Source organism: Pipra filicauda, unplaced genomic scaffold (assembly GCF_003945595.2).
Source record: "Pipra filicauda isolate LSUMZ 115617 unplaced genomic scaffold, ASM394559v2 scaffold21_size4447388_pilon, whole genome shotgun sequence".
Lineage (NCBI taxonomy): Eukaryota > Metazoa > Chordata > Aves > Passeriformes > Pipridae > Pipra > Pipra filicauda.
Window position 1 is genome coordinate 1,241,466 of NW_024104332.1, and position 25,066 is coordinate 1,266,531.

A 25,066-nucleotide genomic window follows, 5' to 3' on the forward strand; every position below is an offset into this window, starting at 1 on the left:
CTGGCTGTGTCGGGACGTGTCCCTGTGCCCCCCTGAAACAGGATCGCTCCCCGCCCCGGCTGTGCCGCCTCACGGGACGGCAAATTTCCCTCGGGGGATCGTTCCCTCGGGGGATCGTTCCCTCGGGGGACCCCTCCCTCGGGGTTTTTCGCAGCCTCCCCTCTGCCCCCCACGTTGGGATCTGCCCGGGGTGTGCACCTGGCGCTCGCTTTTGGCGGAGCGGGGGGCGGAAGGAGCGGGACCGTCTCCCGGGCAGCGGCACGCGCGGCTCCGCAGGTGCGGAGCGCCCGTGTGTGTGTGGGGGGGCGGCGGTGCGGTGCGGGGCGGTCCCGCGCGGTGCTCGGCCCCCGCCCGCCCCTTCGCTCCGTCCCGCCGCTCCTCCTCCCTCACCCCCCCATTCCTTCTTCCTCCTCCTCCTCCTCCTCGCGCGCCCGCCGCTCCGCTTCGCGCGTGCTGGCGGCGCAGCGCCCGCGGGCCGGCACCGGCGCGGCCGCCCCGTCGGCGCCCGCGGAGGGGCGGCGCTGGGGGCGGCGGCTCCGCGGCGGCAACTTTTGGGAGCCGGCGGCGGCAGCGCGGAGGCTGCGCGGGGGATGGCGGCGGGGAGGCAGCGGCGGCGCTGAGGCAGCAGCGGCGGCGGCGCGATGCCGGCGGCGGCCGGGGGGCTGCTGTGGTGGAGCTGCTGCGTCCTGGCGGCGGCGGCCGGGGCCCCGCGGGCCGCCGCGGCGGCGCAGGCAGGTGGGTGAGCGGCCGGGTCCGCGGGGAGGGGCGGCGCCCGGCCGACAACTTCTCCGGGTCCCGCGGGGTGCGGGAGTTCGCGCGGGTCCCGCGGAGCGGCGGCGGCGGCGGCCAGAGGGCGACAGTCCCCCGCGGGAAGCGGAGCGGAGCCGGCGGTCGCGGATCGTCCGCGCAGAACCGCTCGGTGTCCCCGCTCGCTGTCCTCGCCCGGCCCTGGGGCCGCCCTTCCTCGCCGGAGCCCCGGCCGGGCGCGGTGCGTGTCCCCGCAGGTGCCGCTGATGCCCCGACGGGGCTGCGCTCCCGAACTTCCCATCGCGCCGGGCGGGCGAGGCAGCGTTCGTTCCCCTCGCACCTGTGCGTTAGTCCGTACGGCGTGTCCCAACACCGCAGCGTAAACGCAGGTCCGAGGGTGTTTGCGCACAGGGGAGGGCGAGCAGGCGGCTTGGAAGTTAACGCCGGAAAAGGCGCTTTTTCCTCTGGCAGGGTCTGCCCCGAATTTTTAACTTTCTGGAGGGAAACTTGCAGCGTTGTCTTGAATTTTGTTTTCCCGTTGGCATCGGCGCAGCGCTCTCCGCCGCCGTAGTACGGACTGTGCCGGTTCAGTTGCCCGGGGAGGGCACGGGGATCGCCCCCCGCCGCATCGCCCCTTTGCTGTGAATAAAACATTAAAAGGAAGTCTCTTCAGTCTCTGTAACTTTGCTTTTTTTTTTTTTTATTATTTTGGATTTTTTTCCTTCCCTCCCCGTTGATGCAAAATTTATGATGTTTGGGCGGTATTGGTGCAACAGCTCCTCGTTCTCACAATTCAGTTTATATTTTGCGGCTTTATGTAACAGAGAGGAGAATACGTTTGGCGAGAATCGAAAGAAGCGTGTCCCGGCGTTGCCCGCCTGGTTGGCCTTCGCAGGCGGTTTTTGGTCTTGGGGCACAGTTTACTTTTTCTGCTTCTGATTGTTTCCTAACCCTCGAAATCAGGAGGGGTGAAAAGCTGGGCTATTGCTTTCTCTTATATGTTCTCTTCCTGCAGTTTGAATTGGTAAATCCCAGCTGAAGGAGAATGGCATTCCTTGTTTCACAGGCTCTGCTTCGCTGTACCTTTTTGCCTGCCTGTTTACACGCAGCCTGTCGTTTCCCTTGATTTGGTACTTTTCTGTATCGCACTTTCCCCATAGCCTGCCCCCCTTTCAGGCAGCAGCCGTCCCCACTGGATTCTCCCATGCTCTGCTTCCCAGTGTTCGAACCTTGGTTGTTGGAGTGGACTGTCACAAAGACTGGATTTATACCTCAGTGAAAATAAAAAGCATTGGTCTAGGGTCTCTCGCCTGCCTTCCTGCTGCCTCTGGGGAAGCCTCCTGGATCTGTGCTGCTGAAAAGCCTCTGTGCCCTGCACTGTGCAAAACAGAAAATCCGTTTATTAGAATAACAGGGTTGGAGAGACATTTCCTGTTCGGAGGAGTTTGGGCACTGCTCTGGGCACTGGCTGCTAGATTGAGTCTTGGTGCTTGCTGAAATAGCAATGCAGGCTGGACAGGGAGCCATGATTTGCAAGTATTTAGGACCCCCGAATATTTGGCTCGCTTGGCTTTTGGGGGCATTAGGATGAGACTCTGGCTGCCGCCCTCGTTTTCAGTGCATCAAGAGATGCTGATGCCTTTGTTCATGCAAGCAAGCTGTTGGCCAAACTTTTGATTTCATTATCCCGTGTGTGCTGGTTAAGAAGCAAATACGTGAATACATTGGGGGTTTCTGATTTCTTCTGTCTCCGTGCTTGGGCATATAATGTTTGCAGTGTACAGCTCAGCCAGGGTCACGTGAGCCAAACAGCTTGGGCTGTTACCTGGAAGCTGGCAAGTCTTTGTTCTGCTTGGAAATAGCTGATAAATTAACTCCATTTTCTGATATATGGGGCTGGTGAGTTGTTAAATAATTATAGCCAAATTAACTTAGTGCTATTTGAAGTATTCAGCTGCTCTGAGAAATTAATTTTACTTCAAATATTTTCGCAGGGTTTTTTTTTTTTCTTTTTCTTCCCCCCCACCCCCCCACCCCCCCGCCTCCAGTGAGGAGCGTGTTCAGCTGATGTATGGGCAGGCTTTAATTTCATGCCACTGCTCCTCTCCAAGCCATGTTGGATGGGACATACCACATGCCTTTGGAGAGATGCAGCTCCTTTGCTTTGCAGGAGCCCTCTTTGGCACCTCTCCCATTTACTCCGCCACGATGTCTATTTGATGGTTAAAATTAGGCTGAGCTCTGAGTGCCTTCCAAAGGCACGATAAATATTGACTGAGAGTTTCAGCCTGTAACTGCCTCCGTATGGCTCAGCCCCCGCAAAGGGGTTGTCCCGTCTTGGCCTTTTTACCAAAGGGTGGTGGGTGCTGTTATGGACTCAGCATCCCTCCTGGAAGCCTCACTATCCCCCCATGCAGCCCTTCAGTGTGGGGGATCTGTGGGGAGGTCTCTGGATGGTGGCCAGAGCAGGCTGTCACTGTCCTTGTGTGTCCTGAGAGCCCTGTGAGCCAGCACTGCGGCAGGGCAGAGGAGACTGGATGTGGCCCTGCTCTTGGGGTCATTCCCAGGGAACCTGGGGCAGCTTTGGCTCTGGGTTGCACTGTGCACTGGCACTGCTGAGTGTCCCAGTGACTTAGCTGTGACTTTTTTTTTTTTTTTTAAGAGATGGTAATTGATGTTTATGTGTATGGATTTTGGCACTAGGAGCTGTGCTTGTAATTAACGTGAAAACAGTCATAATAAGGACCTGAAATACATGCCTATGAGTAAACCAAATGAGAACTTGGCAGTAGCAGCTCACAAAGGGAGAAGCCCTTTTCCTGAGCATGCACGGTAAGGAAGCAGGACAGGTAACAGAGAAAGGCATGTGTGATCCCTTGGAGCATGGCAGCAGAGGGCCCAGCACCCTGTGGGTGCTCTGAGCTGAGCACCAAGTGCTGCTTTGCACTCCTGACCTTAATTTGGAATGCTGAGTTGTTCTGCAATGTGCCCTCAGTTTTCTAGCAGGGTATTAGCCCCAGACCTTAATTTAACTAAATGTTTTCTTCTAGTTTTCAGGGCATTTTAGTTTGTGGGTTTGCTTGGTTGGTTGGTTTGTTTTGTTTTGTTTTAATTTAATTTAGGCAAACCTCAGCGAGTTCACTTGCACTGATCTGAAAGCAGAGCCTGTCATCCAGAGCATGCACACCTTCAAAGGCTTTTTGGAGAAACACCTTTATGTGAGTCACTGGCCAGAGCCGGTGAGCTGCTGGGGTGGGTGCTCAGCCCTTTCTGGGGTTGGTGCTGGGGTGCAGTGGAGTGCAGTGGAGTGCACGGGCCGGTGAGCACGCAGCCTCGCTGTGTGAGCATCTCTAGGTGGCAGCAGCCCCCAGGAGCTCCCAGGCAGCAGGACGCACAACCCGGAGCGTGGATGTGGTTTCCCAGCTCTGGTCCTGCTGCTCAGCATTCCTCTGCACCCCTTTCCTGGGCTGGGGAGCAGCTTTTCAGCCTGGTGGGAAATCGACCGTCACTTGAGTCCTGTCCCCACCTCCTGTGCCCTTACTTGCAGGACAGGGGAGGTGTGGTAACACACTGGGAGAGTAACCCAAAGACCGTGAAGTGTTTAATATGAGCAACCAAAGGAGCTCAGGTGACTTTTTCTGGAGGACTCGTTAAGCTAACCAGTAAGTCAGGACCAGATTGATGACTGGGTACGGAAGGTGAATGAGTTCAAACTGGGAATTAAGTGCATGCTCCTAATAGTGTAGTAACTGTTGTGACAAGCTAGGAAAGGAAAAAGAAGATATGTTGTCACTCAGCACCATTAGCTCAGATCAGGTGGTCCTTCTACAATGTTAAAAAGGATGTGTGTAATGTTAATGTTAAATTCCTTTTCTTGTTAAAAGGGATGGTGTATCCCATAGGTTTCTTTTATTTTTCCTGGTTTTAAATGTTCATTCTGGGTCTTTTCTCAAAATGCAGGTGCTTTTGCATCACAGTAATCCCTCATTTCTTTAGGGGCAGTAAGAGTGAGCCAGTACGTGGTGGTTGGTGTGGGGCAATGGGATGGTTCCCTGGAAGCTTCTGAACTTGCGTTATGTCCTGCCTGTGCAGATTGGGGTTTAATGCTGTGCAACCAGGCATTCATGCTCTTAAGACCACTGGCAAGCGATGGCAGCTCTGTGGAAACAGCTAAGCCAGGTCTGCCCTTGTGCGGTCTGCACGCTCTCAGTGCACTGAGGCAATTTTGCTGGGAAAGGAGAGAGGGCTTGTTCCTGGGATTTGGTTCTTACTGTGGCAGGAGTGAAGGCAGGAGGGGATGACTGCAGCCAGGCTGTTACCGTGAATCACACGTGTGCTGACAAGTCCTTAGGGTGTGCAACAGGCTCTCGTTTTCACTGACTTAAAGGTTTTGCAAACAAGCACAGGCTGCTGGTGGATTTTATGTGTGCCCACGTAGCCAAAGCTGAATTATCCCCTGGGAGTACTGCAGTCTGCCAGAAAGATCCATCATTTCAGCAACTTTAGTTAATGTTTGTTTAGTGACTTCTTGCTTTGGAGGAGCAGTTTAAGCTGTGCTCAGTGGCTGTTCCCTTGTGATGAGCTGTGTGTCCACGTGATGAATGGTCTCATTTCTACCGTCCGCTACCTCTGCTGGGCATACGGGCACATGCCAAGCCTCCTGAAGTCTTTGAACAGCTGCTGCTATTTATAGCTCCTTATTTTCTTTTTTTCCCCAGCCTGCCAGGGAAAGTTGTCCTTCTTCCCACTTTGCATAAAGGGTGTGCAAAGTCCAGGGTGGATGAATATTTGCTTGTGCATCAGTGATATGTGAGGGTTTGATGCTGGCTGGTGTTTGGGCAGCAAAGTCAGTAATTCAAACTGCAGGAGCACACACTGGTTATACTTTAAACTTGTGCTATAAGAATACCAGGAATATAAATATGCACGAGGAGTAGAAATTCATACTGCAAGAGTATCGAAGTATTTTTCTTTTCCAGTGGTAACTGCTTTCTGTTTCCATGCCTGAAGCCTATAAAATCTAGCTCATGACAAAGGAGGAGGTGGGAAAATAAATAAATGGGAAAGTAAGCCTCAAACTTTTAGTGGATTCAGGCCTTTTTGACCTATAAAAAATGATCAGCCATCATACAGACATCAGTCCTTTTTAGAGATTTCTGAGATCTAATCATTTCATGTTTGTTCCTCTCTCTTGTGATGTCTGTGCAGCTACACCTATGGTAACTGAATGGGCATTTATAACTTGATCTTTCTTAATCTTCTCCTGATAAATCAACAGTGCAACGTGGGCTCTTGTCGCATGACGACATGACTCCTGTGTCCCATCACCAACCGCTGCTGAGCTTACAGAAGCACAGAGCTTACAGAAATCTTCCAAAAACCCATCAGGGACCAGCCCAAGCTCGGGCCAATGCTGAGCTGCTCCATGACAGGCTGCTCCCTCCTAGGCTGTACCACCATGGGACTGAGGAGGAAGCTGAGCTGTGGGACTTGGTGCTGACAGGCTTTAAATTCATATGGAGAGGCTACTGTGGCACTGCAGGGCATTATCTGACCCTTTGCCTGCAGCTGCTTGACTAAACTGCCTAATAAATGTCAATTAAGAATTGTGATACTTGACCTCTCTCTTTTTTTCACCCCTCATAAGTCCTGTGGCATTGTGATTCATGAAGGAAATGGATCGAGCCAGGGGAAGGTTAATGAAAAAAGCTTCCACGCTGTAAAAAAACCCCCAAAACCAACAACAACAAACCTTCTGAACAAGGTCATGTTATGGAGAAGTCGGAAAAGCCCTAAACCGTGAAATGGCAACGCAGCCCTGGCTGCGAGAGCACACTACAGACCCGGGTTGGTGATGATTCACAGGGTAAAGCTCTGAAACCTATCCCTGTCCTACTGACTTCTGGCATAGTTTGGCTTCTGCTGCTCCCCTAGGACTCTCCAAATGGTGCTTTCATACCTTTGTCTCCTGTTTTCCCAAGAAAGCATCTCCTATGGGGCAGGCACCTCTCGGTTGTGCTTGCTGCCCAGTGAGGTCCCTGAGCAGACAGTGCAGATGTGCTTGGGCGCTTTATGCTTTGGCACGTGCTGAAATAACAGCACAGAGCTGAACAGAGATTTGTGTCGGTGTTTTGCTCACCTGGACCCCAGTGAGCTGCTGAGGACCTTCTCCTGGGGATGCAGCCTCTGTGGTGGGAGCTGGTACCAGCAGGTTGGAGCTGCTTTGGTGCACACACAGGAAGGAAAATCATCACACTTAACTTGATACATATCCTAATGTTCAATTTCCATTAATTGAAATTACGTTGAAATATTGAACGTTTTAAGCATAAAAGTTTATGTACCGTGGTTAGTATGCTAATGGAATATTTTAGTAGTCTTTTAAGGTTAGCATTGCAGCCAGATGCAACGATAAGCATTTGTTCCTGAGAGTTATTTTGCTTTAACCCCTTTTCTAAGAGTATCCACGTTCTGGTGAGTGTTCATTGGCTGCACTGTGGCTGACATCCAGCTATCATTTTAAGGTGGTCTTTTTTTTTTTTTTTCATCCAATCCACTATGCAAAGTTGAATTGTAGTTATTTTTGCTCATTATCTTTGGCAGTAAAAATGTATTTATCTAAATTTAAATTGCTGTTTGCTGAGGATATGTGACAGTATTTAGAATTCAATATTATTTTATTATCTCTTTGAAGGGATAAAAAAAGGCTCATTTATTTCAAGAGATATTTCTGCAGCATGTAAAAATACCAGTGAAGTAGCTAATGTTTTCCAGTTGTTGTTGACTTCAAATTTAGCAACCATTGTCCCTGTTGATATATTTGATGCTCTAAAAATGTACTTGCCATTAAATAGGAAGCTGAAGTGATTGGTAGGCAGATAATATTCTTTAGTAGCTATTAATAATGCTCAGAGGACATACGCATTGGAGCGTATGGAAAAAGCCATGGAATTGTGTAGGATGGAGGCAAAAATAATGTATATAGCTGTTTTATTTGAAAGCTGTCCTTATGTGCTGCAGCAGTTGCTGCCTGAATTAGCACATCGTGAGCAAGAGAAACCGATACGCAAACAGAATGTTGTGCAGCTAATTTTGTTTAGAAAACTGAGGTCCAATCCCTGCTATTTCACATCCTCTGTGAGGTGCCTCACTCCTGGTGAAATGCAGGGGGACGTGATTCTGCAGGGGCCTTTGGTGGTGTAAGGTGGCACTTGTTCCCCCCAGAGCCAGCTTAGCTCGTGGGAACAAGGGGATTAGTATCCCACTGAGAGAAAACAGAAATTTTCAAAACGAATATAAAGCCATTGCAACTCTTTTCTCTCATTTTGTCTGTTCCTTTACCCAGAGGAGGACTTTTGTGTCCTCACTATGAGTTTCTCCCTGCATTTCTCAGTGCAGAGGATTTCTTTGTCTCCCGGAGTCTGGAACTGCTCTTAAAGTCATACCCACTTGGGTCCTGTCATGCAACACGTTTAAAACTGCTGCCAGCTCACGCAGCTGTGCAGCCCTGGTGTCACCCAGGGCTGTGCTGTGTGTTGGGAAGACCGTATTAGAAAAATGTAGAATTATTAGAGCCTATGAATAGTAGTGATAATTTGTACAGCATTTATGTCGCCCTCGTGCTGCATAACACAGTGAAGTCATGAGCTACGTTTGTTTCTAGTGTTGCTTCACGTGTCACTGTGAAACTTCATTATATCACGATATAACAAGCAGCTGCTGTGTGGGTAATGTGGTGCCTGCAGCACAGGTGGGGGGTTCTTTCTGGAGCTGCCAACAACTGTAGGGATGCTTCACATTTTCCCAGGCTTGGTCCAGCCTCTTAGAAAGGAAACACAGTCACGTGTGCTGAAGGTTTCTGACTGCCTGAGGGTTTTGGTGTTCAGGTTGAACCTTTAATAAAATTGCTAGTAAAAGACTATTTAAGAAGCTTTTTCTTTCTTGTGATAGCCAAAGACTGGGAGCAGGAGGAGATTACATTTTTTTTTTTTTTTTTTTTTTAAGACTTGTCAACAGATTCACACAGTCTTACTGACCACAGATTTCGTCATTCGTTATTTTTTTCCCCCAAATAGTCGATTTATGAGAATCTCAGTCTTTACATAAAGAATAAGAAGCATCTTTAGCTGCTCTGTGTGCAGAGAAAAGTTAGAACTCACATAGCTTAAGAAATGGGGGGAAAAGTCCAAGGATTGTTTTTATAAGCCATGTTCCTTTGTATTATTTTGTGAAGAGACTGGTTGAATTATGGTTTTGCAATGTCTTGCAAATACTGCCAGTGGAATTGGAGATGGAGACATGGATTTATTAAGGTTTAATAGCTTCAGTCCAATTGCTGCCATGACACATGGTTAAGGCATTAAAATACATGGGTTATGCCTCCTGCTACATTAGAGCAGTTACTGGGTACGTGTCCTTTGATACTGGAAAAGGATCTTGCCAAACTGTTGCTGTCAATTTGAATAATCTCAGTGTTGGTGAAGGCCCATAGAAATGAGACAAAACATTGTGAATAGTAGCTTTCTCCAAATAAGGGCCATAGGAGTGTGTGTGAATTTTTAGGTCCTGTCTGTCCCAGGTGGATCCTGTCCATCCCAGGTGGATCCTGTCCATGTGGGCAGAAACTTTCTGCTCCAACACTCTATACCCTGGGCTTTTCCTGGTTTAGAAGTGCCTAAATTGTCCCAGGCTGCAGGAGAATTGATGACACTTGTTTCCTTTTGTGTGTTTGTTGGTTTTTTTTTTTTGGGGGGGGGGGTGGTTGGGGTTTTGTTTGTTTGTTTGTTTCTTTTTTTTGTTCTTGTTGGCTTTTTTTTTTTTTAATCTAGTCTGGCTGGTTTTTGCAGTGATGTGATAAAAACGATATCAACTCCTGGTACGTTCCTGACATCAGTGTTTGAGAGCACATCCTTTTTGCCTCACTGATGACTGGGTCCTTCCTCCTACAGGGGAGCTTTGGCACAGGATGTCCTCTGTCAGGTTTAGATTTGCTTGTGTTGCCTTCTGGGGCCAGTGTGAGGTTTCCATTGTTTGTCCTGAGCTTTAATGCTGCCGGTGTTTCCCCGGGGCTTGGATGGAATTTAAGCATTTTTTGAAGCAGTGCTTCTGCAGGCTGGTGGAGGATGAGTGCTGGAGGAATGCCAGCAAGGAGGAGGGATGCACTACTACCTGGGTTGTTGCTCCTTGATTTGGATGGTGCTGATGTGAGCCAAAGTGCCGAGGTTTCTTGGGATCCCAGCTGACTCTTGCAGAACATGCTTAGGATCACTGAGCTCACGTTATGTGTGTTTCTTAAACCAGGAGTTGAATACATTCTGCGAGAACTTGTATGAACTGAAGCATGCCTGTGTTTCTAGGAATATCTGGAATAAACCTGCTGTTTATTTGGTGGCACAGGCTCAGAGGCTTATTTTGCCAGGTAAAATAAGGCTTTCCTTGGGAGTCACCAGTATGAGGTGGTAAAACAGCATAATTTCTGGGATCACAGAAGCCTGACTTAGTAATATTAAGGAGGGTGTATCTGTGTGCCACAAACTATAGGACCTTAGTGTCATGTGGAGATATGATAGAAATAAACATCAAGGCAAGTACCAAAGGAGCAGGGAAGGGCAGAGAGAGGAGCAACCACCAGCTCAGATCCTCTGTGGCCTATGGAATAGGTGTGGTGGATGAAATACAGGTCTGAGGGCATTGGAATTGCTTTTCCCTGGGTCTCTGCAAGTGTATGTGGCTCAGGGACTGTGATACTAGGTCTTTCTACTGACATGCATCCCAAGGGAGCTGGAAGTGACTACCTTAGTGGTAGTCTTTAACACTCTACTGAATTTCTTTCCCACCAAGTTTGGGTTTCCAACAATATGATTACTTATGGATTTGTAAGTCAGAAATAGCTTGGTAATTGCTATATTGCTTTGCCTGCAGTAGCAACAAGAGTCTTAAATTTAATGCATCATCCACACAGAAAATTGATATTTGGCCAAAACTCGCAGGCTCTGACAGCTAATCTTAAAGAGCTTTTGCTTGACATGTAAAATAGAGACTTGTGGCTGACGTGCACAGGAAAATTGACGGTATTTAGGATTATTCCATAAAAGAAAAATGCTCCTTAGGATTGGCTGAAAATACTTGAGAATGATTAAATTTAGATAGAAACCTCTCCTTAGAGGTGAGCAATGTGAAGGCTTGGGACATCAGCTGCTTGGATCACATGCAAAAAAACCTGTGTCAACTCATAAGCCTGAATTTTGCTTTATCTTCAGGGTTTGTCTGATGAAACTGTACTCATGAACTGCTTACTGGCTTGCTAATAATAGGTTTCTTTTAATGTGCTTTTACTTTGATTTTCCTCACTAGAATACATCCTAAGGAGCAAGAATGCCCCAGAAGTCTTTTTGTGGAAGAATTACAGTAAGGAACTTCAGGGCTTTTCTGATGAAGATACCTGGCATGTTTGTACAGATACATGTTTATTTGGCTGTCAGTTCCAACTGAAAGGACTAGAAATTTCAGCACAGAAACTTGTGGCTCAGTTTGGTGACCACATGCTGCTTTACAGGGTTACATGATGCTCTTTTTCTGGGTAAATACGCATTTCAGTATGTTTTTTCAATATTTGGTTTAGAGTCAGTAGGTCTGGATGACTTGGCTTCAAAACTACTCAATATCTATTTATTAAATACAGCACTTGTGTTCAACACAAAATATAAGACCCAATTTCAAAATTAGGCCCACACAATTATGCAATCAGGTAATCATGCATGTAATTGCTTGCACAAATGGTCAGTTAGATGTCTAACTGTCCATTTGCATGCAAAATTAACTGATTTCGCAAATTGGACTTGGAATACTCATGGTAGAAAACACAGCTTTCTAGAGATGGCTGTGTTGTCACGCCTTCCCCTTCCATTGGTGTCCTCCTTTTATGAGACTGGTGTGTTTAGTCCTCAGTGCTAGTAAGAAGCTGCTGACACTGAAGGAGAAAGTGTCTTTTCACTTTGAAATTGAGTACAAATTGATGTAGATGTTCAGTGAGCCAGCAGCAGGTTTAACAGGAAAACTATGGATGCAAGTGCATCCATCAGTACTGTCCTCCATGGTTGCAGAGTGCTGTGCTTAGATTACTCACAATGGATTTTAATAGCATTGGAGCTGAGGTTGGTGATGCTCTCAGTGTAACGCATACAATCAAAGCAGGGGGCAGGAATATGGTGGGCAGCCCACGTGCCAAAGGGCTTCTGATTGCAAGACAAAGATGGGTAGAAAAAGATGTGATGCCGAGGAGCCATGTGGCTCACCCCCCCCTTATACAAGTCAGGGGCAAAGCCAAGAGCAGCAGTGAGCTTTCCTGAAAGTCCAGTGTGTTTGGACTTTGCTTTCGCTGAGGCCTTGTGCTCCAGGTCTGTGGCAATTGCTGAAAAGACCATGATGGGTATGTGTGCCTTACACCAGTGCATATATTAAATTGAAGATCTACTACCATGCACACAACCTAAATGCTCTGAACTTTACTGTTTTGAAAACATTTATTGTCATGCTTTTGCAGCAGCAAGAAAAGTTGTTTGATTTGAATATTTATATTTATGTATTTTCACATGCACTTCAGAGTTACTTTTTTTTGCTTTTTTTTTAATCTGGTGTGCTGCCAAGATACTTCTTTTCAATGGAAGAATTCAAAGCAATAGCTGAGCAATCTGTAGAAATACTCACAATGACCACTTTGCAGTTAGAGCAAGTGATTGTTCATCTGGCACAGTCTCTGGGTGCTCATATGAGGAAGGCCTCTGGTCTCTCTGTGGCTGTTGCCACTCCATGCATTTGGATGTGAATTCTTCTTTTTCTAAAAACCCAGAATAATTGTGTAGTTGGCTCAATGTGTGTAGGCTCTAACCCACAGAGAGAGAGGTGGTGGTGATTTGTTATCAAAATACGGCACTTCTGAGGAGGGAGTACTTGTTAGTACCTTTAGAGAAGGCTGTGCATTTATGCTTCTCTTCAGACTATGATGAAGGAAATACTCTGGTTCAAATTGTTCCCACAGGGCAGGGAGCCACGCTCCCATCCATGGCATCCTCTGACTGTGCACGTGCACATTTTAGGGCTCAGTGTGGCACTTCCTCGTGTGTGACAAGATGGATTTGGCAGGAATAGTAAGGATTTGTCTGGGACATCCAGAGTTTTGAAATTCTGAACAGGTGAACCCAGAAGCTGGTGTGGGGAGAGTGCAGGTAGGCATTATAAATTAAATATATCTCTTTAAGTGCTTTGGGTGGCGTTTTTCCTTGCAGCTTCAATGGCAGTGGTGCCCCTATGCTTGCTTGCCTGTGTGGGTGCTCCTGTGCAAAGTGCCCATCGCTCCTGCGTGGGTGGGTTGAGAAGCAAAACCAGTTTCTCATGTGTTCCTCATCATTAAAATCTGGCCCTTTGAGCTGAACCCTGCTGGTTGTCCCTGAAAACCAGCTGTCTGGAGTGGTTATCTGCACATCAGATCTGCGCTCCGTGCTTTCCAGCATCATGTTGTGGGGGCATGGACGCAGCTGCCCTCTTCTTGTCTTCCACTTTGAATGTTACCTCCACTCCTGCTGCTGTGGTGCTCCCTCCCAGCAAGGGAATTTCCGCAAGGATTCATCCAGTGTGCATGTGGGATGGATGCTTTCACTGAAGGGCGAGGTGGCACCTTGGTTTCGTGCTGGGTTGTCTTCCCAAAGCGATGGTGTGCTGAATCTGGGAAGGATTAAGCAGGAGCATATTAAGGTCACTTTTTATTCCTGAGCAAGAGGTTTATGTTCTCTGTGCATATTAATTTCACAGCTTGGGACATGGTAGAAAGGAGAGCAAATAAGAGCGCAAGCGTGTTGGGTAGCCTCGGCAACTGAACTGGAGGAGAGAGCTCAGATTAAGCTGCTGCCTTTCCTTTCCATGCTGCATTAACACGAATGCTGTAAAAATGGTGGAAAGATCCAAACCTGAAACTCAAAAGTTACCAGCATTATGTTTGAATTCTGTTTATGCCTGTGTGGCATTTAATTCATTTTGGCTGGTGTTTGTGGGAGGTTGTGGGGGAGGAAGAAGAGGTGGTTGCAGGTTGCCCTACACAAAATCTACAAAATGAAGACATTTTCATGTCTTATATGCCTATAAGCCAAAGCTTGAAAAAACTTCCTCGCACCTTCCTGGTAGCTTTGATGAGGGTTATGTGTCCCCAGAGGGTGAGAGAGGTGGTGTCAGAAAAGCATGGTTTGCAGTTGAGCTGCAGCCAGGAATACAGGTGGAGGATTACCCCGAAATGATGTTTGATTAAGATGTCTGGGAGTGGTGTCAGAGCACAGGAGGCTCCTTGAGCTCTGTCTTGGCATGCTTTGATAAGTTAAAAATTCTTTGACTTTTTGTGCGATGCAGAGGCAGTCTTTCCAAATTCCAGTGTGGGTGATTGTGTTTTCTTTATTCCTCTGTGTAGGGACCCGTCAACCTTTGGGGAGGATAGGAGCTCAATAGGGGATTTGTGGGCAGGAGCTGCTGGCTCCATTGTATTAGCGGTGGGGTTGGCGTTGCTGGACCTCTCAGAGCATGTATATGTTGCTGGAAAAGTTTTTGTGGCCACCTGCTCACCTTTCTGCTGTGGGAGCCCTAAGAATCGGGAAACACAATCTTGAAGAATTGAAAGCTCTCCAAAGCCATGCATTTCTAGTCCATGGTATCAGTTCAGGCTCATGAGATGAAGCATTCCATAAAGCGTTTCCATAAGGCATTTCAGGATAGGAACGGATAAAAAAATGCATTATGTAAATTAGAATACTAATTATATTATCAACAGAGGAGCTCATAGCTATCCTTGCTCCTTAGCAACTTCTGTGCTTTGTTACAGATAGTGCTGTGAGAAAATGCAGATGAAAGGGTTAAAGCGTGTTGTCCAGGAGGACACCGGACTGTTCTCGGTCATGTGCTGGTGCTGTGGGATCTCTGTATACAAGCACTGTGGGATCCCAGTGCTGTCAGGCTTGATCCCACAGTGGGTGGGGGGGGTAAAAGCTGACCCCACAGGAAGCTTGCAAAGCATTTCTACATTCATGTTTGGGTCACTCTGCCTCCTCGGAGTCACCGCTGCAACTTCCACAACCTCCAGTACTGACTAGTTTATCTCTGAATCTGGCCATGAAATAAAAATATTAGAGCTGAATTAAGAGATCTTTTTATTAAGGCAGTTTTGGCTTACTGTGAGCAATCTAAAAATAGGCTGTGGATATTCTTGATCTTTAGAGACATTAGCCTACCTTTAAAAAACAAGTAAGGAATGTGGTATTTTATACACGGCTCTCAGCGCTGTATGAAAAGAAGCAGACTACAAAGCACAGCGCAGGGAAATTGATTCATCATCAATTTATTGCTTGGAGCTCTAGGCAAACTCTTCTCAAGACAGAAGAGAGATCTATAAAATCTTTTCATCTGAAGCTCTGAATTAAATTGGGAGGAACTGCTGATGAGACCAGAACCAACCCTTAAACCAGGCATTCTTTTGGGAACGGGTCTCCTGCTGAAAGCCAAGGGGAATTGGAGAGATGATGCCGATTTTCACCAGACAAGGATGTGGAACTTAATTCTTATTACCCTATTTCTTTCCTTTCAGTGAATCTGGCTTATGAAGGAGCAAGCCTACAATACTCCCCCCCGTTCTACCCACCCTTGGCTTCAGCATAATTTTTCCTTTTTTCATCAGTGCATCTTGTTAATCTTGCAGTTTCTTTTCCTGACATGTACTTCTTTTCTTATATTGTGTGTGTGGATTCTTAAACCGTCTAATAACGTGGAAACTTGCTTTTTTCAGCAGGAAGCCTCTGAAAACAAGCTGATGCATCTCCATTGTCAGATCACTATATAAATAAATAAAATCTCTTCGTACATTCCCTTCAAAGAAGCAAGTGAGACAATGCTCAAGAACTTCTACCTGGTGTTTTTTTTTTATTGTTTTGGCGTTGAGGGGGAAGCTGTGTGTGTCAGCGACCTGTAATAAATAGCACTGCAATGAGAAGCGACAGCCTCATTCACCTTGCATCCATGCAGAAATAACTAAGCTCTCTTCCCATGCCTTGGGAAAAAAAAAAAGTGAGAAAGAAAGGAATTAAAGAAAAGAATTGACCTTGGCTCGCAGTCGCTCCCATACTAGCAGGGAGCAATCTACCAGGGAGACACTGAAGTTTGCTGGCCCTTGGTGCAGGCGGCGCATTGCCTGTGTCACTGCAAGCTATTCAGCCCAGAGTGCATGAAGTGTCTTTCTGCTGCTGCCTGGAAGTGTGGTTAGCTGAGCTCTTGATTGGCAAAGGACAGAGTTTTGGAAGGCTGAAGTATTTTAACGGGGGAAAAAAAAAAAAAAAGGAAAGAAAGAAGGGTTTATACAATAATGAGGTGCAGCGTAGTCAGACCACTTCTCTGCAGTTGGTTATTTTTCTATATCCTCGGTTTGTCAAAATTTATGATGAAGGTAATGATGATTAAGGTAATTTGGAGGCTTTCCTGCAAATTAAAGTATATGCTAAATAAAAGGGGGAAAATGTAAAAGGCTTTTAGGAGAACTGGTAGAAGACAGACCAAAGGAAATGTATGTCTTTCTGTTTGTAACATTGGCTGTTAAATCTGTAGATGGTTTTCTTTATTGCTTTCTCATTGCAGTGTTTGATTTTTAAAGTTCATAAAACTGGAAATAAAAGAATGTTTCTTTGATAGGGTTATTATGTGCTGGTTTTATATTAGCAGGTACCTGCCCTTTCCCTGTGAAGACTCTCCGTCTGTTCCTCTCTGTGCTGGGATATCCAGAAAGTTTGTAGGGGTTGGGAACCACAAACTCCACTGGCTTTGGGGTCCTATGGGTCTGGATCCAGCCCCGAGCTGACACCCTTGCTCTGCTGTGTGGGGTGTCATGGGTGCCCCATGTCCCCTCTTCTGGGAGGGAGCTGCTAAGCCCCCTATAATAACCTGGCACTTGCTATGATATCCAGCACATTGGGGGTGACTAAACTCCTCCTTTGCTTTGCCTGGGAAAGGCAAACGGCAGCTGTCATGTTGTTTTAGCATCAGGCCACTTCTGAGCACAGTGTTATTTTTGGTGTGTCTGTGTGTCTGCCTGTCTGTTCTCTATATACAACTGCACAGGCCTGTGTTGGAGACCTGCCTGCAAAGACATGGTTTCCCCTGTCAAGGTGGGAAAGGTGGAAGGATGCAGCAGACAGATAAGAACAGTGGAGAGAGAACACACAAACCAGTTTTGGTTGTTTTTTTTTTTTTGGGAGGGGGGGGGTGTTTGAATTTTTTCTTTGTTTGTTTGCTTTGTTTTGTTTGGTGTTTTTTAGGGCCCCTTTCAGGCAAGCATCACTTGCTGAACATCATCATTGGCTGGGGTCATCCTGTAGTAAATACAGTTATTGGCCTTGCCCCTTGCTGAGCAGGTTATCTCCTGGACAGTGGGCCTGGTTAAGGCTCCTTGTGGTAGGAAAATGCAGGTTTTGCAGCAGGAAAGCCTCACTTCTCACCTCTGGGAAAGGCTCCAGTTCCTGTTCGCTCATTAGAAGAAACAGATATATGTGTTCCATTGGCAGCTGCATCCCTATATGAAGAGCATCCTTTTCACTCAGAGGTGCCACCTTCCCAAAAAACACACAAAAACATCTGTTGAGGTTTTGCATGTGCTGCCCAGGCACGTCTTTTCCCGCTGGCAGGGAGCAGAGATGCTCCCCAGAAAGGAGTTGACACCATCCCAAACTTCGGTGGGGGTAGGAGCAGCATGGGGTGGTCTGGTGAAAAGTGGGGTAGCAGGACATGAGACATGCTGGTGGCACTGCACCAGAGAGGCTTTGGGATAGGGATACAGGGAGGAAAAGAGGTTTTTTGTATTTAATCCGCAATATGAATAGAGTGGGATGCTTAACCCTTTCTTTCTGCATTTTCTCAGTTACAGGGAAGATGTGCAGGAAAAACAGTTCTCCCACTGCTTGGCAGGGCAAAATTTTCTTGCAGCAGTTTCTTTATTATAAATTTATTTGATATTCAATGTATAAGCAGTAAAAATAATGAAGCCACTTCATATTTCTGCAGATACCCTGTGTACTTCTGAGGTATTTTGTTACATTTCAGCATTACCTAATGGATGCTTCCAGTAAATTGTTACCACTTGGGTTGCCTCTCATTTCTTTCTGCTGAGTATTTTTCTTCTTAAACACAGAGTGCCGTGCTGTCTTAGTTAATGTGACACTTAAAACATCATGTGGTGTAATCTGCAGAAGAGGAAGGATAAACACACACATGTGCTGCTGGCATGATGCTGCCTTTGAGCTACCCCATCTCCGTGACCAGGTTTGGGTTGGGTCATTGCTCTCCATCTCACCCTGGGGCCTGGGAGGAAGTTGCCTACCTTGTGCTGAACTCATCTGGACGTAGAGGTGTCTGTTTTTCTGTCCTTGAGTTCATAGCTGGGTCTGGTGGGCAGCCTCTGGGTTGCTGCTCTTTTCTGCCTAGTTAGACTGGCAGCAACTTCAGCATCGCTGGGGTTGGGCAGTTGAACTTGGCCTGGAAGTGGCAGGATTTGGAACATTGACAAATGTCACCTGCTTTGCAACTATGCAAAATTAATTTCTGAAGGAACTTGGCTGGAAATGAAGAGAAGAGGTTCTTTATGTCTGCTCTTTTTTTTTTTTTTCTATAGAGTGTTTTTGGCAGGTCAAAACACTTTGTTTTGTTACCTAACTAATCCTTCCAGTGTTTCCCTGTTAAGCACTTGTTAATTAACACTTAATGACTGGGCTATGACTGAACTATGGGAGTCTTATCTGAAGGCAAAGCAATTGGCAAAAGGATTCATTATGATCAGAGCAACTCTAATGAATGTCAAATTAATTCATAATAATGTGACACTTAAGTATATTGTTAATAATTACAGATGTGCTTTTCCCTTATCCACTTTTAGTATTATTGCTTTTTACTATGTATACTACAGAGCCAGCTTTCCACTACCTATCGTTTTACACTGGTAATTCCAGTCTTATATAGCTGCAAATAGCTTAATTACCTATTTGTCTCTTTCATAGTAATTAGATACACGAGCATGAAAGCCAGGAAGTTGATGTAAATATATATAATTTATTATGGAGATTCTGTAACTGCGGGCTGTTACATAAAACTGACAATGTAATTAATGAGGATGGTCTGTTGCTTGCTGTCTTTCACCGGAGAAAGGGGAGGGGAAATATGTCAAACATTCTCCCACTTGTGATTAATACAATTTCTATGGTTAGTTATTACAATTATTTGAGAACACACAGTGATTTATTTTAAATAAAATTATATATTTGATACTTGGATTTAATACAAAATGTCTAAAATTAGCTTTGCATGTTAAAACCAGCTCTGAGTTGTCTTGCTCTTATTTATGTCTTTGCAGCCATCTTTATTTTATTGAATTAGTTTTCGTGCTTACTAGGCACTTTAAAGATAGGAACTCTTGAAAAAAAAAACATAGAAAAAAATCATTGTCCTAGTGTCTGTGAGATATAGTAGTGGCAGGTGGGAAGATAGGACGCACATCCTGATAAGGTGAGACAGGACAGGGTATTCCAGCAGATGCCTTTTTTGCTTAAAGATACCCTGCTTCAGGATTCAAAATTGTTTATTAATGTTCGCTCTCTCATCCAAAACACTTCAGTATTCTCCTTCCTCTGGTCCCAAAGTACTTACACTGGGGCTGTTTGCCATGTAAAAATTTGATGGAGATGTGGTGTTTGCGTTTCCCAGCCTTGCTTGAACTGCCTGCCTGGGATAGGGGGCTGGGGGATGGTTTCTGAAACAGTGAGAAAAATAAAATAAAAAATTTCTTATGAAGTGGAATTTCAAATTGGCAAAAATGAGCATAAAGTTACCGAGGGCCTTCGTGGGCGTTTGTACAACGTTCAGGTTTCGCTGCGTCTTCGCGGACCTCACGCTTTGCTTTACTTACAAGTCTGTGTGGATGTGCACATCAGACTGAACTCCTCGTGGTGGTTTGGGCACACGTGGTCTAGCAGAGCCCACTGAAGGAGCAGTGTCTTGGCACAGTTTTGTCTGGCTTAGTAAAGTGGTTTTGATGTAGAAGGCATCGCCCTTGGGTTGTGCTGCTGTGCCACAGCCACGCTCCTCTGCCAAGATCAGCAGGGCTTGTTTCTGCTCAGCCTGGCTTTTGCTTTTAAATACTACCAAGAGCAAAAGGGTATATTTTCTTTTGTTCAGAAAGAAACAAAATAAGTGAATGCTTTTCCTGTTGTGGAAAATACTGATCAATAATAATTAACTTTCACCATCGTCTTTCCCCTATGCAAGGAGCGCCTTACGGTTGTTTTTGCAGAACCGCGGGAGGTGCAGCTGTGCTGCTTCCTGTTCCAACAGCTCTTCCCTCTTAAGGTTTCAGCAGCAAAACCTCTGCCAAGAAGGTGGCTGTGAAATCCCTTGAGTTACAGCTGCTGCGAGGCAGCCCCTCGGAGGGGTGTTCCTATTTTATCTTCTCTTTTCCCTGCTGCAAACAGCAGTGTGGAAGCAAGAAGGAAGGCTTCCGTGGGCTGTGCCTCCAAAGGTCACATAACACTTTATGTTTTCTCCGACATGACACAGCGTGACAGAACAAAGTATTTATCTTGTGTACTTGTCAGCTTCGTTCTGCCGGCTCTGAAATGATGAAATACTACCGAATATGCTGCTGCTTGTTTCCTTTAGGGACTTGCGCTGATTTGTTTAAAGTGTCGTCTGCACCCAGTAAATGCTTCATTTATTACAGCTGACACCTGAAAATATCTGAGGGAAATATATCAAGGCATCATGCGAATATTGTTTTCTTTATTTGCTGTTGTTTACTTATGTCTTAACATAAATGCAGTCCCCTAATGATTAATTGTGTTTCTCGAGGGTGTCACCTGTGCGTGTGTGTATTTTGAACTGCCGCGGTGTGGTTTCTGGAGATGCGCTCCAATTCCATCAGAAAAATGTGTTTTGACTTCTGATGGGGTCAGCTTAACTGTTAATTATCGTGGTGAGTCACTAATGAGCTCTTGCCTCAGGAACTTTGTACAGCCTCTCCTCAAACTTTTCTCCATTACTTGTTCTGATGCTTAAGCGAAAATAAAAATAGATCTCCTGCAAAAGGAGTGGGTGGGGAAGTGAATGTTTGAGATGGTTATGTGACCCTTGTAATGGTAATATTTGATGCAAAGGCTTTCAGATTTAAATCTCAATATTTAGGCTTCATGGGTGAATTTTTTTTTATTTTTTTTTTTTTTTACATTAAGCACTTCTCCATTGTCCCTGAAGAATAATGTGGAATCCAAATTCCTCTCTCAGCAAAACAATCAGTGTAAAAATAACAAACATCAAAGAGAGAAAGAAGCAGTTTGCCCACAGTACTAATTGCTAACGTTATCATGTGTCAAAGTGAAGAATTAAAATGTGATTCTAGGTTCCTAAAAGTGCACTTGCTGGGAGTTCAAAGGCTGTATGTAGTTGAGAGTGTGTGGTTGTGTGGACTAGCAGGGCCACAGTCAGTATTGGGACCTCCTGCATTTCAGTGATGAGGGCAAAGAGGACCTTTGGGCAGCTCGAGGAGCCCCTCTGACTGCTGCTTCAGTGGCACAGCTTTGCTTGGGCACAGCACAACGTCTGCACTTTGCTATGTCCTGCTCTGTAGGCAGGACATCTATACAGTGTACAGCATATATATGTATTTATACAACGTGCCAATGCTGTGTATCAGTATGGGAAGTGATTGGGTCTGTATTTTGGATGCTTTATGGTATTGAAAGCCCTGGCCCTTTAGCCATCTGCACGGGGTATGCTACAGAAGCTGTGCATTCACTGGAAAAATACAAATCTAGGAGAGATATAAATGTATTTAGAGGTTTTCCTTCCCTTAGGTAAATAAGCACTGCTGGGGAAAGAAGGCCTTCTCTATATGATGGGAAGTTGTAAATGGCAAATATATTGCGTTCTTTAATGTTGTTTTGTTTTACAGCCATTGTAACAATTTTAGTCAGCGAAATTAGATTCCTTGCTTGAATAGCGTCCTTGTTTTAATTTCCTGTGATGTGCATTCTACTCTCTGCATGCAGGTTGGAGAGGAAGAAGGGCCCCACTCCTCCCCTGATGTGGTTTCTCACTGTGGCTCTGGACAGAGTGACTGAACAGGGCTTTGCAGCAATACTGGGAGCTGGTTCCAGAGCCCCAGGTTTCCTGGCATCCCTCTGTGCCTTTCTTCCCTGCCTTGGTTCCCACTCCTTTCTCTGTTTTCTTCTTATGGAAAGGTTTTTTTGGATGCAAGGACTGGTTTTCTCCCATGTGGCTGTGCCCAACAGCACCTGAATTTTAGCTTAAGGTGGGAACATTAGGGAGACAGTTACCATGACGGTAACATAAGTTTATAACTCGTGAAGATGGAGTTGAGGAGCAGGACTGCTGTCTTATCCGTATGTTGTGGTGAGCAGTTTTGCTGCTGTTTTCTGCTGGGCAATGTGATGTGTGTGCCCAAGGTGATCCTGACATCAGGTGCTCCTCGTCTGTGTTTGCTTCCAGAGCTGTGAAAAGGTGTGCCTTGACTGCTAGCTGCTGAAATGGCCAAGTTTCTACCCCAGATAGGGAGCATTTGGCTTGAGTGGGAATTGCAGAAGGAAGCAGGTGATCACCCCTGATGCAGCCTTGTGATCTGAGATGAAGCAGAGGTGGTGTTTGTGTCCTCTGTTTTATATGAGCCAGTTTTATAAGGAGCTTGTGACAGCTCCTTAGTCACTCAACGTTTTGTTAATCACAGTGAATTAAGAAGCAACCCTAGGTGTGGGGCTGCCTTTGTCACAGTGGGGCTGTTCATCCTTCTGGAGCAGAGGACCTGACTGTTCTGTGAGAAGGATGAATGCTTGCTTAAGGCAATGAAGGCCGAGGATGCTGATCCCATTAAATTGAACATACTGGAAAGATCCATCACTGGTAACCTACTGGCTTTATGCTCAAGAAATTTTGGCTACATCTGCTCTTAGCCCCTTAGAAGAGAAACTGCCTCTTGTCACAGGAAGAACTTCAGTGAGATGGTGAAATGTCCTCTGTGGTAAGGCAAACTCCTTAAAAAATAATTGGTGTCAGTCATTTCTATGTTAATATTTCACTGCTGCTAATTTAGCAAACAGATGGTGGTCCATATTATGGCATATGAGTGGGGCTTTTCCCTGGGCCCAATGATTACCTCCCTGGTTTTCAATTAGCAAAGCCTGCCAGTTACCTGGAGTGGTTTTCCTTTTAATTATGCAGCTATTAGGGCAGGTAGGTAGCCAGCCTGGGGGGGAGGAGAGGAGAACTCAGTGACAAGCACGAACCTTTATTAGGAAAATCCATAAAATCAAACCAAAAGGGAAAAGCCATATGATGGGAAAGAGGAGGAGATGCACAGCAGGGCAGCATGATGCACAGGCCTCTTTCTGCTGGTGTGAGCATTGATAAATAGCTTTGAAATGCCTGTTTGGCAGGTTGTGGCGTGTAGGTGGCTGTAGGGGAGGAAAGGTGAGGTCTGGAAGATGCTGTGGTCTGGCGATCTGCTGGCTGTACGCTTATTTTTAGCTCAGTAGAGTTCACTGGTTGAAGGAGAGAAGCCAGGAAGGAAAGCCAGCCCTCGAGCAACCTGCAGAATCCTGCTGTCTTCCCGTGCTGGTGCAGGTGTGGGCAGATGTTTGTTTAATGCCAAGGTGCAGCAACACACGGTGTTGACTGATTTATGAAGTCTCTGACTGTCATCTTGTTTCCTATCTCGGCTAATAACAGTCCAGGCAATGGAAAGTAACTTCTCTCATAATTATAGACGTCTCGTTTTCCCTTTGAGTCCTACGTTTAAATCATCAGGTGTCCTCTTCATCTGAATTGTTTCCTTGAGCTTATCTTCCTCTGTGGATCAGGCTTTTATTGTATTTTATTTTGATGAGACCATTCATCTTCCCTCAGCTCCGCTGCTACCCAAACCTGTTCCCCTGCTGTCCTCAAGGAATCGGGAAGGAGATGGAAGAGGCTTTGGGCTTGAATTAGCCAGTGATGAGGTTTGGTCTCCTTTGGGATGGAGACATTAATGCAGCATCATGAAATATGAGGTCTGCCTTCACTTTGGGTGACTCTGATAATGTAAGAATGCAATTAATCATATTTGGCTCTGCAGAGGATATGTAATCAGAGAAGAACACCTTCCCTGAAGGTGGCAGGAGTACATGAAACAGAAAGAAGAGCTGCAAGCAGCTTTGTATAGGAACACGCAGCACTGCTTGGGGCAGCCTTTAATGACAGGATTTTGTTGCAAATGTCACAGATTCTCTGTTGCCATGTGCAGCCCTTGTGCATGCATCCTACTCAAAGTCTCCCCCAGCTGAGCAAAAACTGTTGCTTGGTGCAGTTTATGGTGAATTAAAAAGCAGCACTTTGTTGCTGAAGTGCAGGATTGGGTTTGAGCTTTGACTTTACCATGGCAATGTAAAATAAAGGAACTCCTTGAACTCTCCACTTAGACAAAAGCAGTTGCTTTGCTTACTTGAGTAGCTTATTCAGACCCAAAATAATTATCCTTTATTTATTAGCACGGTAAAATATGTTTAATTAGGTTTTGGTGCAGTATCTTCAGTCTTTTGACTTGAAAGTTTTCTTGCTCATAACTTACTGGTCAATCCTTTGGTGTGGTGTTACAGCTCCGTAGATTATGTGTGGAGCTAATTAAGTGATAACGATTGAGGTGCAGGGTATTTCCTTGGGATTAATGACTGTCTGGGAGGAGTTGATGGCCCAAGGTGTAGCCAAGGGCCATTAGCACCAGCCAGCTATTAATTGTATGAAAATGCCATGTGCCAAGGTCATTGCTGCTATTAGAAGTTGAGGGCAATGAGGAGGTAGGTGTGTGGGGAGATGAAGTAACTTGGGAAGTATATGGATTTCAGAAAGTGTAATATGGTCTTAATGGGTATCTGCATGATGTACCTGTTGATTAGCCAGTCTGCTTCTTCCCTCCATTCCTCACTGTTCTGTCCAGAGCTTAATGGTGAGGATCATTGTGAGCAAAGATGATGCTTTTCTTGTCTGATGCCCTTTTTCTTAATGGTGCCTCATATTTTGTCCACTTTAGAGGACACTTTATGCATATTACTAGTGTCATTTTTTTCCTCCTCCTTGTAAGAGAAGTTTTAAAACCCCAACCTAGCAGCAAGCAAAAACATTGAGAACAGCATGGCCCAGTGGGACGAAATGCTGTTTTCTCTATGAACAGAGTGGAGAAGAGTAGTGCTTTCGACAGACCCTCACGCTGGCC

The 25,066-nt window shown here is 45.9% G+C and overlaps 1 protein-coding gene across 4 annotated transcripts in view; it reads left to right on the forward strand.

Moving 5' to 3' along the window:
- The first annotated feature begins 626 nt into the window (after positions 1-626).
- ERBB4 (erb-b2 receptor tyrosine kinase 4) overlaps positions 627-25,066 on the forward strand; it is a 605,247-nt gene continuing 580,807 nt past the window's right edge. For all 4 annotated transcript variants that reach the window (XM_039381400.1, XM_039381402.1, XM_027735643.2 and 1 more), the window contains exon 1: positions 627-735. In XM_039381400.1, coding sequence (XP_039237334.1) covers positions 642-735 — 94 coding nt within the window. In that variant the 5' untranslated portion in view covers positions 627-641. The remainder of the gene's footprint in view (positions 736-25,066) is intronic.